This window comes from Helianthus annuus, chromosome 17, assembly GCF_002127325.2.
Source record: "Helianthus annuus cultivar XRQ/B chromosome 17, HanXRQr2.0-SUNRISE, whole genome shotgun sequence".
NCBI lineage: Eukaryota > Viridiplantae > Streptophyta > Magnoliopsida > Asterales > Asteraceae > Helianthus > Helianthus annuus.
Genome location: NC_035449.2, coordinates 122,015,795 through 122,032,635, shown reverse-complemented (window position 1 = coordinate 122,032,635; position 16,841 = coordinate 122,015,795). Strand labels below are relative to the sequence as shown.

The window sequence follows — 16,841 nt, the reverse complement described above, 5'->3', positions numbered from 1 at the left end:
AAGAGAACAAGGGTTCTCTCTTTGATAAGTGTACAAATTCAAAAAGAATCAAAGGTGAAACCAAGTTGCATGTTGAAGAATTTAGGTCATCTAACATCTACTAAGCCTAAGGTATGTTACCATTTCACTTTTGGTGGATTTTCTATTTTAGAGAATCCATGAAATAGAAAGGTGTAGTGGTAATTGTAGTAAAGATAATGTAAATTGATGTTGTATTCGTGTTTATAAACATCATACTAACTCGTATGTATGAACTACTTGAACAAATTAGGAATTTTGTTAAGTGTTCATAAGTGATTAGAAGTGGGTTTTGACATAAGAGTTGAACCCATGATTATGATGGTTAAATTGTGTATTTGCTTCTTATATTAACTGAAATTACATGTTATTGATTGTTACTTGAGGTATGAAATGGTTGAGTTGTAATGAGGTAGTAGGATAATGACAAATTGAGCTAATAAGAAAAGCTTAAAAATTATGCATATAAGGTGTTTGGTGATATCTAGATGCTAACATTACATGAAAAGCTTTGGTCAAGAATCTTTTTTTTTTTTGAACGGCGAAAACTTCTATATATAAATATAGAATTCAGCAAGGAGCTGGGGAAACAAGGAAAGAAGAAAAAAATAACACAGAAACAGACATAGAAAAGAAGATAGGAGGTTCGCCCCTTACTACATGCACATTACATCAAAATTTCGACATGGCCGAATTACCATAGATTAAAAGTTTTGGAAGCTAGAACCAAAACAACATTATTTGAAAAAGAAATTGGATCAAAGTTTGTTCATAAGTTTGCAGTTATCACTTTAGATGTATTTGATCGTGTATATTCTGATACTTTAATCTAGATGTGTTGCAGATTGGTGATGAAAATCATCTTATGGGATGTTGGAACTCTAAATTTGTTGAGTTGTTTGAGTGTTTACCAATGGTTGAGATTCTTTGTATGAGTTGTTACCCCATTAAGGTATTGTGACTATATATATTATCGATATTATTTAATGAAATGTGTTTTGCTTATTAACAGATGCAAGATGAAGGTATGTCACAAACTACCACGAACTTTATCGATCATCAAGACTACTCATATGTTATCTTGGATCATCTACATGAAATGACGATAACTTCACCTACATGAAGACGGCAATGGATTTTATGAAAGTTTAGTTTGGCCAGGTCACCGATGCTAAAGAAAGTAGATATAGTGATCGGCGGATGGGTTGATACTCATGGTGAAGTAAAGATGCTAAAATATCTGAGGGCATCAGCTAGAGCAGAAATAAGATTCAAACGCCCCTTAACTTTTTAGCTTATAGTGTTGGTCTTCTATGCCCCCTCTTGATTTTGTATCTTGATGTTTGTTTCGGCTGTTTATGATTCTAGAAATGGTTTGTGATTACTGGTCTCACTATATCTTATTCAATTGAAATGCATCAAAAAGCAGGTGGGTCGCGCATGGGTGACTAATAAGTCAACCCGGTTCATGTCAAAACCGGTTATTTTATAAAAGTACTAATTGGGTACGGATCAATATAGAATCTATCTCAAATACACTTGGGCTAAAAGGATTGTCTGGTTTCGGTAAACAACAGTGATGAAATAGATACATTTATTATGGGTATTGAATAATAATGTCATGATTAAAACTTGTTAGTAAACCAGTTAAGTGCACAACTTGGATCACTGGAGTATCATCGTGTCACGAGCGGAACCATCCAATCATATCCATCTCCACTAAGCTATAATACATATACACCAATTCAGGAGGAAAGGAAACCCAACAAATTTGAGAAAAACCCTCTTATGTGAATCGAACCCAGGACCTAATGGTCCCTAAGCCTTATCCCCCCCCCCCCAACCCAAGATGCTACTTGCCTATAATGCAAGTATTAACTTAGAATTGTTAAGCTCAAGCAAAAAAGCAAATATCACGGAACATTTGTATGTACATCTAAGTGTTAGACCATCCGTAGTGGGGCGTTATTTTTAAAAAATTTTCAAAAAAAAAACGCCGCATAACGCCCCGGCCGCCATTACACAGGGCGTTACCGGCCGTTATTTTCAAAAAAAAAATGAATATGGCGTTTTAATTAAAACGCTGAAAAAATCTTGGGGATCAAGAATGTACCGTTGCCAAACGGTCAAATTAGTTAACTTTTTTTAATTTAAAAATTTACCCACTATATATATCAGCCCACTTTCTCATATTTTTTATAAAAAAAACTCCTACTTTCTCTCCTACTTTCTTCTATTTTTTATAAAAAACACCCACTTTCTCCTATTTTTTATAAAATCATGCATCCATTCTGACTCCCTTTTGGTGTCCCCGCAAGACCCACGAACCCGAACACAACCCAACCGCAAAACCCGTATAACCTTCAAGACATGGACCCGAGCTTTTTACCGTACGCGGCTTACTTGACTGGCGCCACTCCGTTTGTACCTCCCACCTTCGGCTATGGTCAAGCCGGCGGGTCGCAACCGTCACAACAACAACCCGAATCCAAACCCGATGTCGATGTCGTGCCGGAGACGCAACCCGAACAGGTGCAAGACAAATCAAAACGCGGCAGAAAGTCGCATAAGAAGAAGGATAAGGACGAACCTCGACGTACAAAAACTACCATTAAATGGACGAAGGAGGAGGAATTCACGTTGACTCGGGCGTGGCTCGACATTTCGGAGGACGAAGAAACCGGTAACTCTTTTATTATTTTTTTTTACTTATTTTTTACTTTTATTTTTTAACATATAACTTATATTTTTACTTTTTTTTTTTTTAATTTGTAGCAAACTTTCAAACGGGCCCCGTTATTTGGGATAGGGTTCGTGCACTCTTTTTTAGCACGTGGGGTCAAGGCGAACATCGGGACAAAGATTCCATTTCTAGCAAATGGACCGACATCAACAACAAGTCTCACGCGTTCCAAGAAGTTTACCAACGTAACTACGATACTCGCCCGAGCGGTGAAAGTGACGTCGGGGTTTTAACGAGGACTTTGGAGGAGTTCGAGAGGACGAAATGCCCTTTCACGTACTATAAGTGTTGGGAGCTACTACGAAAAAGTCCAAAGTGAGCGCTAGTTAATCCAATGACGTCTAGTAGTAGACGTCGAGCTAAAAGGTCAAAAACATCATCCTCCGTTGACCCTTCAACTCCGACATCGGATGTCCGCAATGTCGATTTAAATGAGGTGGTGGACGTTGACGAGGAAATTCAAGAAGAGTTGACCCGACCCACCGGTAGAAGAAAGGATAAGCGAACCGGGAAAAAACGGTCGAGTCGTCTTCCGATCTCGAGTTAAAGGAAGATTTCGAGGAGATGAACCGTGGTCTCCAAGACATTCGCGACCTCGGCCACCAACGTCATGAGATTATGAAAGAACGAGTGGCTGAAACCAAAAAGTTTAACGAGATGCAAGAGGCGAGGCAAATGGAAAAGAACATTGAGTTTTTGTCCAAACCTATCGACCACCTCCAAGGCGATGCGTTGATCCTTGTGCAAATGCGTCGCCAAAAAATTCGAGAAAAATATGGACTCTAGATAATCTTCTTTTTCTTTTAACTTTATTTTTTTCGGTTTTTTTTTTCTGTTTTTTTTTTCAGTTTTTTTTTTCAAGTAGTGTAATTTTTATTTTAAATTAATGAAGTTTTTTATGTTTTAAATTAAAAAAAATAATTGGGAAATAATTGCATGGGCGTTATTAAAATAATGTCCCACTACACCACTTTATGCTATAATGCCCCATGCTGACTGGGATGACACGTGTCGGATAATGCCCCATGGTGGGGACATTATTTTTCTTCACCATTACACATGGTCTTAGGGCATGTTTGGGTAAGCTTTTCAAACCAACTTATTGACTTATTGGCTTAATCAAAAAGCCAATAAGTCATTTTAGTGTTTGACAAATAGAAAAGTGCTTTTTAAAATGACTTTTTGAGTTGAAGGAAAAGGAGTTTTCAAGAAGTTAGTATATTCTAACTTCTTGGCCAGCTTATAACTTTTCAAACTTCAAATTACCAATATACCCCTTATTTACCCGATTTTAGCCATTTTACATCAATAAGCTAAGCCAAACACTTTCTAAAAAACAACTTATTGACTTATTGGCTTTTCTCACCCCATAAGTTAATCCAAACACTTTTTAAAAAAACTCCTTTTCAAAAAGTCCTTTTTCCCAAAAGTCCTTTTTAACTCTAATAAGCTTAGCCAAACATGCCCTTACATACCCATGTGAAAGTATACGTATATACCCTATATGTGTGTGTGTGTGTTTGTGATTGGTAAACAGCTTTTATTTTGCCTGAAACCTGATTTGTCCCGAACTCATTTTGACCCGTTGCATTCAGTTTCCAGGCTTAGCTACAAGACCACATACAGCTCTTACCTCCATTTACAGATGAGAAACATGAGAATCTTAAGTCTAAAATGTACCAAAAGCTATGCAAAACGACATAATATGGAGGCTTCATAATTGTATTAACTTGTAAGCTACTCAAGTTAGAAACCGTAATGATATTTTACCCTTTAGACGATAATTTGTTATGCCTAGTATCCAAAATTGATTATTTGACCTAGTTATGCCAAGTCCAATCACTCCCTCATTTGCGCGACCATTTTGCTTTGCTTCAACCTCAACCAACTACATTCTTTCAGTATACAATCGATACAACTTTGGCATAAAACAATAACTCTTCTCAGCTCAAACTCGAGTTCTCTTTCTCCATGGATATTATGTGAGCCAACCTATCATGAACCTGCCATTTTTACACAAATTATGTACTAGAAAAAAAAATCTCATGAAATACATAACAAGCAACACATACCTTAGAAAGTGGGCCTTCGTCTTTAATCCCTTCTTTTAATGGATCATACCTAGATAACATGTATTAGTTAGCGAACCTATGAAGAAACTGAAAGTGAGAGAAATCTTTTCTACTTTTAATATACAACCTTTTTTCCCGAGAAAAAGCTCGAATTGAGTTTTAAACGAGCTCAAGCTAAAATGGAGCTCAATTAACAGAGCTCGCAGCTTAAACAAGCCAAGTATTCATGTAGATAAAGGGGTGGGATCCAGTACAAATAGGGGTTAACGTGTGAATGGTACAAATAACTAGAGTGATTATGTTTGAACGAATGTAATAATTACGCTATAATTTTAAGTAATTAATGTAGTTCATTTTGTTGTAGTGTTACAACAAAATGAACTAGGGTAACTTTTAGTTAGTGTTTGGTATGCGGGAATGAGAGGTGGAATGGAATGGATGATTACGAGGGAATGAAGAAAAGGATGTTTGGTTGGTCAATGGAATGGAATCACTCATTCCAAAAGGCATTCCATTCCCTCAAAATCATTCCTTCCACCCCCCATGTTTTTTTTCCATTCCATCCCCTCTTGCACCATTCATCAACAACACCACAACCCACCACCTTCGCCAAAACCCACCACCACCACCACCACCCACCACCGAGGCCATCGTCGCCACCCGCCACCACCTCACCCCGACAGCCACCGCCGCCGCCGCCACCCACTCGCCACCGTTATCACCCACAACCGTGACCAACCGCCAACGCCACTCGCCGCCACCGCCCACCACCATCGTCGACGCCACCACCACCGTCACCACCAACCGCCGTCGCTGTCGCCGCCGCCACCCACCGCCACCTCTGCTGCCACCCACCGGCCACCACCACTACCAACAACCACTTTACCGCCACCACCACTCGTCGTCACCGTCGCACCGCCACTCGCCGCCACCACCACCACCCATCGCCGCCGTCGACACCCACCACCGCCACCTATAACCACCCACAATTACTACCACTGACCACCACCACCACCACTCACCACTTATTTTATTACTCCGTTTTTCTTGCCTACCGAACAATACACAATAATAATTCATTCCATTCACACATGGTTACCAAACAAGACATGGAATGGTAATGGTCCATTGCATTCCCTCGTCCATTCCATTACCTCGTCCATTCCATTCCTTCGTCCATTCCATTACCCCATACCAAACAGACCCTTATTATGTTATTTAAAACTGTAACGTAATAATAATTACTCTAGTTCAAACATAATTACTCTAGTTATTCGTACCATTCCGATGTCAAAAGTTGTTTGTATTTGATTCTAAGTTCTAACTCTCTCTCTCTCTCTCTCTCTCTATATATATATATATATATATATGTGTGTGTGTGTGTGTGTGTGTGTGTGTGTGCAGAATAAATACCATTATATAAAATTATGATAAAATACTAAATAACATATATTATGTCAATACAATAAAATAATTTAATAAAAACCCAGCTGAGCTTGAGCTGGAAAAACTACTCACGAGCCAAAACCAAGCTTTCTCGGGCTCGGTCCGGGTTGGGTACACCTGTAACATTTCCTTTCTCAGGAGATTGATTGTTAAAAAATATGAAATTTTCATCATCTTAAAGATGACGATTTGGGTCACAAGACTCGTTTATTTGCTATTATTGAGGTGAACTTTAGAAAAATAAAATTATGTTAACTTAAACTTTTCAGGTCTGGGCAAAGAGCAGTGATGACTTCTCACAAAATTTACAGCATTACCATTCCTGCGGAAGTCCGGCTTCTTCACGAGCAGTGTAATTGAATGGCCCTTTCACCTCCACGTTGTACTCTTTTAGTAAATCTGTTGAAATAAAAAAAAAAAACAAAATTAGAGTAACAATTAGAGGTGTTCACGGTCCGGTTCGGTCAGTTTTAACGAAAATTCTGGGTCGAACTGCTAACTATAATTTTGGGAAACGAAAAAACCAATTCGGCCGGGTCGGGTGGGTTGTCTGAATGGACCATTTTGGTGGTTTGGTTTAACGGTTCGGTTTTAACGATCCGATCTCGAGCTATTGTAATTTAAATGACCCGTTGAGTACAAAAAAGTAAGATGAAGACAAGCTACCTCTAAATGTAGGACAAGGGGCCCGACCCATTTGCTGGCAGACCGAAACAAACCAGTACACACCAACTGCTACATGTGCGACCTCTTCTTCAGCAATCTTAGCCACAACATTTGATGTTCTTTTATCTCCAAACCCGATAAGCTTTTGCACGAGTCTAGGCCCCGCATCAAGTCCTCTAGCCTCCTGTTAACATAATCATACAATGAAAGAGAATGAATAATTAAAAAAATTGTAATTTCACTATTATTTTAATTATGTACCATGACAAAAAGATGTATAAATCACATATCATTTACATCAATTTCTTTTAGTTTTAATCAAATTACCAAACATAAAATAAAAGTCTTGATTATCAAATTAATATGTGTGATAAAAAATGAAATCAATAACTTAATATTAAAACTAAGAACAGAATTAAAAGTGTAATATCTAAGGAAGCATTTCTTACGTCACAAATTCACAAGCGCGTTAAATCACCTGAACTAGTGGGATCACAGCCAAACGAGCAACAACGTCATCTGAAGATTTCGCACACTCGCGCCATAGTACATTATGGGCAGGCATGTCTCCATAACTAGCATGAACAAACGGGTAATTTGCGTAATTAAAATTTAAAGCCAGGTTATTAAACATGATACACTCATATTGAAAATTTGAAATAGTTCACCTGAATCCGAGCTCAGCTAGTCTCTGAGAACACCAAGCAAAATGCCGACTCTCATCATCAGCCACACGGGCAAAATCAGCAAAAAACATGTCTCCAAGAAGCGCACTATAAGGTGAAAACCGAACAACGGTATCCCATGCCAAATCAATTGCGTTTAGCTCCACATGAGCAAGATTGTGTAGCATATACGCGTTAAGAGGCAAGCCAGAGTTCTTTGGAGCTGGGATTTCTTTTGGAGATACCTGAAGTTACCAATAACAAGACTATGCATAGGTGTCGTACGCATCTCAAGTAATAGTCAGCATCATACATAACTCTATAAAAAATAACAGCATCTTATAAAGGCACAAGGCGCTCCGAGGCATTTAGGTCCCAAAAAGTTAAGGCGCGTACATGTCAACCTCCTTCATTAAGTAAACAATTCATAGTTTCTTCATCCTTTTGGTCGTTTTTACATATGAGCCTCCCCCGTACCCTAAATTTGAACCATGTGCTTGGTTTTAAAAAGCGCGCCTGAGGTGCGCCGAGGCGCGAGGTGCACTAAGGCGCAGCTTCTGGGGCTTTTTCGCTCAGCGCCTTGTGTAATTTCAAGAAGCGCCCAAAAGGCGCAGATTTTTGGGGTTTTGGGGGGCTTTTTGGCCTGAGGCGCACGCCTCATGTATCTGAGGCGTTTTTCTGCATAAAAAAGTTGTACCTTGGGTTTTTTGACTTGTACATGTAAGTAAAATGGTATAAAAGCCTTATTTATAGCTATATTTTGGTTAAAAGAAGCTAAAAACCTATGGGATATGTATGGGACATATAAAAAAATTATACAAACACCTTGCGAGTTGCGCCTCGGGTACGAAAAGCCCACCCCTTTTGCGCTTCGCGCCTCAATTTTAGACCTCGTCGCTTTTATGCGCCTATCGCTTTTTAAAACCAAGCCCATGTGTGCAAGAAGCGCCACTTCCAGACTTTAAGGCATTTCCCCAATCACGTCATGCACCTGAGGCGTGCTCTTGGTAACCAAAAGCTAGACCACTACTTGACTACTAGAAACTCAGCGTGTCATGAAATAAATTACAAGCATATACTTCAGTTCACTATGATGAAAGAAAGAAGTAAGAACTTCATATATGGACCATATGAAACCTCTAAAAGGCCTAGAGTTGATGAAACTACACCAATCGTAATTCAAATTTATCTAATCTGAATCATACATTAACATAATCTAACAATGCCTAATATTTACATGAAATCTCAACTTTTACTTCCAACAAAAATTCTTTTCTTTTCTATTTGTAAATCAAAACAAGAATGAAGTTAATGCATACATATGAACTATCACTATTTTTACCACACTACGCCATGCTTTTCTTTTCTATTCCATTGTTAGCTGTTTTAGACGTGTTATAGGCTGGTTTAGACTGTTTTTGACTAGTATAGGCCGTTTCCGACAGTTTTTTTTTTTTTTTTTTTTTTTTTGATTGGCCTGTTTTTTCCGTTATTTCTGCGCCTGGGCACCACTTTGACTACTATTTGAATTGATCAGTGCAAACATACATCCATATATCTCCTACAATAAATAAGCATTCTTAATCCAGGTATATTATATCAATCTTTGGGGCTGTTTAGCAACTTCTGAATGGTTGAGTGCTGAACCAATAAGAGCTCTGAACCATTAAGCGCTGAACCAGTAAGATGTTTGAACCATTAAGAGCCAGTATAATGCTTAACCGTTCAGAGGCAAATGTCTGACCAATTCAGATTAGAGGTCTTAACCAATCAGACTCAGTATAATGCTTAACCATTCAGAGTCAAATGTCTGAACCATTCAGACATAAGCTCGCGGAACAAACAGTCTGAACCATTAAGTGCTGAACCAGCAAGAGGTGTGAACCGGTAAACAAACAGCCCCTTTGTCTTATCAAAATGTATCATCAGGAGTTACAGCAATGATCACAGAAACCCCTAAAACCCTCTTCCAACTCACTAACAAAGTGACAAAACTGTAAATAAACACTCAAAACCCTTTTAAGTAACAACAACCTACAAAAACAAAACCAATAAAAACAATCAGTACAAAACAAAGAACAAACCAATTGGGGCTTTGAAGGGCGAGCAGGGCTGGTAGGTGGAACAGAAACCCCAACTGGGAGCCTTTCCTTACGCCATTTAGAGTAAGCAAGATGAGAAAGTTTCGATTTTTTTAATGGGTCTGGCGTTTGCAAGACCATAGCACCCATTTCTGCTAGAGAAGTGACCGAACCCAGTTGTGAATGTTGGTTATTTGGGTCAATTGTGGGTTCGGCTTCGGGTTGGGGACCAGAGGGTCCCCAGAAGCGGTTGTGGTTGAGAGAGCTGTCTCGCCAGTTTTGGAGACCAGACCACAGTGGATGGTTAGAAGAAGAGTATGAACATGAAGTGGGTTTGAGTTTGAGTTTGAGTGGGTGGAGTGAGAAAGATGATGATGATGATGATCGGAGTGCGGTTGAGAGCATTCTTGTGGGTTGAGAGGATTGCTTACAATTTCCCTTTGTGGGGTGAAGGATTGTCTTTTAAACACCACTTAAGTGGCTTGTTAGACGGGTCGTATTGGTTATACAAATATATGATGGGTTATCGAGGATTGTAGGAGGCGTTATACGGTTTTGTATGATTTGTATGTAATGACATAGAGGTGACTAATGTGGCAGTGGCAAGATCATACGGCTCATATACAATATACGGCTCACATAGCAGGTCATAGATGGTTGTATAAGATGTTATACGGGTCGTACGAGAGGTTGTCTAAGGCTTTATACAGGTCGTATGAGAGGTCATACAAGGTTGTATAAGGTGATATACGACATTATTTGTATAAGGTGTTGTAAGGCGTTATACATATACATATGATTTGTATAGCATCACCCAGTGGCGGACTTATAATATAATGAGGGGTATCACGGACTATGGCTCAACCCCGTTTTCGTAGTGTAATTTTTTTTCGGTTTTATATAAAAGATACCCTTAAACAAATATGGGGATACTCCTAAAAAATAGGATACTTTAATTTATTAAAATTCTAAATTTTTATAAGCACAAACCTTTTACAACACCAAACTTGTATAATAATTATGCATAAATTAAGTATAATATAATTGAAACACACCCAATTGATAAACATAGCCCAAGCCCCAAAACAATTTTTTTTTGTTATTGTATGATTGCTCAATATTTTTTTTTAAATACCCCTAAATTAATAGGCTAGGTCCGTCACTGGCATCACCCAGTCTTGAATCTTCAAATATTTGACTTTTGTTTCTTGTTTTCACAATACCATGTAGATAACATATGTTAAAGAATGAATAGATGTGCAGAAAACATTAAATAATACTTTACATTTTTCTTAAAAAAAGTAAAATGTCTGGATAGTCTTTGTGGTTTTGTAAAGTAACACATATAGTCCCAAACTTTTAGAAATTACACCGATGCTTCCTGTGGTTTACTTTTTGTTACTCGGATGATCCCTTGAGTTGATGGATGTTAGTTTTCTCCGTTAAATCCATCTGAAATTACTTATTTACCCATTTCTTTTATTAAAATATAAAAAATCACACACAAAACACACAAACACTCCGACTCTCTCTCTCTCTCTCTCTCTCTATATATATATATATATATCTCAAGAGAACCGTCTCAACCCACCTGTCGCTGACCACCAGCCACCATCGCACCCACCTAAGACAACCACCTCTCTCTATCTTCACCTACCACTACCATATGCCGCCACCACCACCGTCTTCACCAACACCACCGTATGTTGCCACCAGCCACCACCGCACCCACCTAAGACAACCACAGATCCCCTTCATCTGAAATCGAACGACGACCACCAAATCCATCAACACCCACCAAATCGAACGGCGATCCCCTTCAATTTCCGGTTCTTCGTCTTCATCTCCGGCCTCACCCTCCCCCACTCCGACCTCGTCCCCTCAATATGTCTTCTCAATCATCCTCTGTTTCACCGCCAAATCCATCAACACCCATCAAAAAGCTAAGTAAAATCTCCCTCTAATTCATCCAACTGACGTCAAATTCGTAACCCATTTGTTATTGTTGATGATTGTTAACTGACTGCAGGTGAAGGTGGAGATTAAGGGGAGAGTGCAAGGGGTGTTCTACCGTGAGTGGACTGTGCATAATGCTACTGAATTGGGTTTGAAAGGGTGGGTTAGGAACCGAGGGGTTAGGGTTTTTGGTGATGGTGGGTGGAAGTGGGTTGTGGTGGAGACGGTGTGGGTGCAGGCGGTGATTGGAGGCAGTGGAGGCGGTGGTTGAATAAGGGAGGGGTAGATATGATGGGCCCCACACTTTTAATAATCCATATTTGTTTTTTTTATTTTTTAAAGGGAGTGGTAAATAAGTAATTTCAGATGGACTTAACAGAGAAAACTAACGGACATCCACTCCAGGGACTATCCGAGTAACAAAAAGTAAACCATAGAGAGCACAAGTGTAATTTCCAAAAGTTAGAGACTATAGGTGTTACTTTACAAAACCACATGAACTATCAGGGCAATTTACTCTTCTTAAAATTAAGAATACGGTTCATTGTAACCTTACGATCTACCGTGGTTGCTATGACTCCATTCACATGATTAATAAAAAAAAAAAAACTAAATATTTCCATGGTAATTGAAAACAAAAACTTTTGGATGTTATCGGGTTCTAGATCTTTACATGAGAATAAAACTCTAAAGCAATTGGACAGTTATTCCATGATTTTCATTTATCATTGTATCCTGAGTTGTATGTCAACAAGGTAGACACCCTATGTTCTTAAAAGTCCTTTGGGGTTAGGGATGTAAGACAAGGGCTTGCTAGATGATTGTTCGGGATTGAATAAGTTAAAATGTTAAATAAAGAAATCTTCTGATAAAGACAAGTTCAGTGAAGAGAGCATCATATCCTTGCTCCACTATATATCATCGTGTTTCTATGTATGCATTTTTGTCGAGTCTTTCGCTAATCTAGTGTTGTTTTGGAAAAGGTTTTCACCATGTTCAAAAATATTTCACAAATAATGCTATCTCCGTTATAAATGACGATTTTTATACAGAAGTAGAGTGTGGCAAGAATGTTCAGAGAATGTGTGAGCTTTAACCATTAAATATTGTATAAAATCCATTATAAATGGCGAATTCTACAAAAGTAAGGTACAAAAGCCATTAATAATGACGAATTCTGGTACAACAACCATTCATAATGGGACTTTTTGCAAAACTTAAAGATGGGAAAATAAGTACATATGAATTCTTGCACTATCACCACATTCAGAGTTTAAGACTGCTTAATAATGATTTAGTGATAGGGATCCATTATTACTTATTAGGCCGATTTTGAGATAAAAAGACAATCAATGATTTTACTTGTCCACATAAACAAAGTAAAACACTTAGATAGATAATCTACCTGAAGCAATATTTTCAGTCGTTCTAAAGGAGCAACAACAGTTCTTGATCTGCAACATAATATAACCAGATACACAAACAACTAGTTATAAACCAAGAGGTACAACATACTAATAGAAATCGCCAGTATGAATGTTTTTTTTGTTTTTTTTGCAGAAAATCGCCATTATGAATGGCTACTTGTAAGTACTTTTCGGAAAATCGCCATTATGAATGGCTTTTTGCAGAAAATCGCCATTATTGTACCAGAATTCGCCATTATAAATGGCTTTTGTACATTAGTTTTGCAAATTTCGCCATTTATAATGGCTTTTGTACCTTATTCAATGATTAAAAGCTTACACATTCTCTGAACATTCCTACTTCCAAATAAAAATCACCATTTATAATGGAGATAACATTATTTGTGAAATATTTTTGAACATGACATTACTTGTGGAAAACATTTTCCAAAACAGCACTATATTAGCAAAAAAAAAAACTCATTTTTATCTTACCAAATAGAGGGAGATTGTTGGGTTTTGAGTTTTCACCAAAACCGACAAAGAGTTTGAAACTTGTGACAACTCGAAATTGCAAGATTTCTATTTCGCATTTAATGCACGTTCTTGTATTATTTAGTCGATTGATATCACAATTAGTTGTTATGGAATTTGTATATGTTTTGATTCAATGAAGTGTGTTGTATGATTTTGCATGATTATGTGTTAATGCATAAACTGGATGGTGAAACTGTGAAACTATTTGAGATGGTGTAATACTGTAAAATATAATACTTAGGGATGTAAATGGTAATTAGTGGAATTCTAGTGATACTTAACCCTAATCTCTTTCACTAATCATTCTCTAATCATCACAAGAATCAAAGCACGTATACCCACATTCCCTAATCCTCTCTACAACCACTTCTCATCATTCTTGGATTCACAAGTTCTTTGCATCAAGTTTGTTTGCCAATCCATCTAGAATCGAATCAAGGTAATTGTTTAATCATTGTTGTGATTAATTGTTGATTGTTTGATTGTTTTCAATTCTTGATTCTTGTGAATTCTTGAAACCCTAGCTTTGATTTGATGGTTCTGTACTTTAAATTGATTATGATTATTCTGATTGTGATGATGTGTTAATCGTATAATCGATCCTCTTGATGATTTAAGATGCTAGATATGATGAATGGATGATTGCTAATTGAACAGTTCGTTGTGAAAATGCATGAGTTAGGGTTTGTGCCGTATGAAAACGTAACTGTTATGATCTTTGGAGTCTGTGCAATGTATGGAATTCCACATGATAGTCTGAGTTTAACGATTTAACCTATGTCTGAGTTTATTGATTTATTAAAGAGTCCGAGTATGTTCTTGGACCGAGTTTAGGGAGTTGTTTGTTGTCCGAGTATGTTCTTGGACCGAGTTTGATGAGATGTCATTTGGTCCGAGCTTAATGATCCGAGTTTAGGGACTTTTATATGTCCGAGTTTATTGGATCACCTTTGGACCGAGTTTAATGGATGTTGTGTTGTCCGAGTTTAATGAAATCAACTTGGTCCGAGTTTAATGAATTGAGGTGGTCCGAGTTTAATGAAATCAACTTGGTCCGAGTTAATGAATTGAGGTGGTCCGAGTTTAAGGAACTTGCTTGGTCCGAGTTTAAATGATTTGATAGTGGACCGAGTTTAATGACCCTATGTTGGACCGAGTTTAATGAGTATGTATTGGGCCGAGTATAATGAATGTATATTGGACCGAGTTTAAAACATGATCAACCATGCCCGAATTTATATGTTGATTATATGTCTGAGGTTGTATGATGATTACATGTACCATCCGAGTTTTGAACAGGGGTGCCCCCCCCCATACTTGTCTGAGTTTTTGAGAGGTGCATGATCCTGTAAATGTTCATATGAATTACGTGAATTGTATGAATGGGTTAACTGTTACGTGATACATGATTGATACATGATATTGGCTATCAAGCACTATGTGATATTAGATTACTAGCGTATCATTTCGAACATGAACTGATTTGTTATACGTGCATACAATAGGACTTGATTAATTACTTGTGAGTGCATAACCTAGCATACCGAGCAAACCAAGGTGAGTTCACACTCCTACTAAGGCATGGGATTCCCGGGTCGTGGGAATGGGATAAAGGTTACCATTGACTATGAACGTATATATGTTTTTCCTAGACTATCACCTACCATGGTCCTCGGATGTCAGGACGGTTCCGTAGGTTAGGATAACACCTACGTGGTCATATGCCAATTACTGCCTCGGATGTCAGGCACGCACGTAAAACCTACGTGTACGCATTACTTACTTCTATCCTCGGTTGTGAAGGATACGTGCGTAAAACCTACGCACACCCCATACGCGCTACTGTTCTCGGATGAAGAACAGGGATGATACGAGTAGTTGATACGAATAGTCTAGTGGTCACATAACATGGGAAGCCCCCACCTGTATAACTTACTATTGGCCCAGTAGAGCCACCCGTTACTTACTGTTACGCATTTACTTACTGTGAACTCGCTCAACTAGTTTGTTGATCATTCTGTTACATGCCTTGCAGATCGTTAGGTACTTGGAGCTTGCACTGGAGAAGCGGGTCGTTGTGGACAAGGATCGTGGTTTCTACGTTGAACTATTATGACATTTAAAACTATTAACTATTGTTGGATTATTTACTATGCTTCCGCTACACTTTGAAACTATGGTTATGATTTGAACACCTATCGTATTGGATGGATGGTTTACATTTATTTTACTTAATATTAATTACATGTTCAATATGATTGGTGGCTTGATCCTGGTCAGTCACACTCCCAAGCGGTGATACTCCGCAGGTGGATTTTGGGGGTGTGACAGATTGGTATCAGAGCCATTGGTTATAGAGAACTTGGTTTTAATATGGAAAAACGTTTTTATTAAAACCAGACTATAACCAGAACAGTGCTCTCAACGATCCACAACGACGCTTCGCTCCACGTGCAAGACTCGACATCCTAGGTAATAAGGTTTATGTTTGTTACCTGCTTGCTAGAACTGCATAGAACTTTGCTCGTAGTATGCTTACATTACTTTGCTCACTACTTGTTATTGCTTGAGAACACTTACGTGCTTACACTCTTCTGTCATCGCACTATTCGCGAACTTTTCTCACTTATGTTGCCTTTGATGTGAAGATCAATGGCCGCACGAATTAACATGACTCAAGCCCAGCTAGAGGCTCTCATTGCTACGGCAGTTGCAGCCGCCCAAGCAGGTCAACACGCGCAGCAGCCTGTGTGTACCTTCAAGAACTTCATGGACTGTCGTCCAAATTCCTTCAGTGGCACCGAGGGGGCAGTGGGACTCCTCCATTGGTTCGAAAAGCTAGAGTCGGTATTCGAGATGTGCGAGTGCCCTGAGGCTCGCAAGGTTAAGTATGCAACTGGCACCTTGGAGGGAATAGCGCTAACCTGGTGGAACGCGCAGGTGCAAATTCTGGGGTTGGCAGCTGCTAACGCCACACCCTGGAACGATTTTAAGGAACTTATCAAGAGAGAGTATTGTACGCGTGAAGATATTCACAAACTGGAAGACGAGCTGTATAATCTGAAAATGGTTGGATCAGAGATTGAAGCGTATACTAAACGGTCAAATGAGCTGGCCGTGCTGTGTCCAACTATGGTGGACCCTCCATACAAGCGTATTGAGTTGTATCTCAAAGGTTTGGCACCAGAAATACAGAGCCACGTTACCTCGGCTAACCTCGACAATATCCAGGAAATCCAGCGTCTCGCTCA

At 38.7% G+C, this 16,841-nt stretch overlaps 1 protein-coding gene across 1 annotated transcript; it reads right to left on the bottom strand.

The window, feature by feature from the left end:
- Positions 1 to 4,412: 4,412 nt before the first annotated feature.
- On the bottom strand, positions 4,413 to 10,169 carry LOC110897709 (uncharacterized protein HI_0077). The gene is made up of 7 exons (XM_022144440.2): positions 9,695 to 10,169; positions 7,614 to 7,855; positions 7,424 to 7,520; positions 6,946 to 7,129; positions 6,597 to 6,678; positions 4,834 to 4,882; positions 4,413 to 4,764 (listed from the first exon to the last, which is right to left on the bottom strand). Exons 1-7 carry the CDS (start codon positions 10,094 to 10,096, stop codon positions 4,705 to 4,707), a joined length of 1,116 nt encoding a protein of 371 aa, XP_022000132.1. The 5' UTR covers positions 10,097 to 10,169; the 3' UTR covers positions 4,413 to 4,704.
- Positions 10,170 to 16,841: the final 6,672 nt, after the last annotated feature.

Bases quoted from the DNA above. Each gene is read 5' to 3' on its own strand.
- LOC110897709 (XM_022144440.2), bottom strand. From the start codon at position 10,096: ATGCTCTCAACCGCACTCCGATCATCATCATCATCATCTTTCTCACTC. The intron at 7,856-9,694 runs GTTTGTTCTTTG...TGGTAACTTCAG, and splicing joins GCCCTTCAAAGCCCCAATTG to GTATCTCCAAAAGAAATCCC. The intron at 7,130-7,423 runs GTGATTTAACGC...TTATGTTAACAG, and splicing joins CTGTGATCCCACTAGTTCAG to GAGGCTAGAGGACTTGATGC.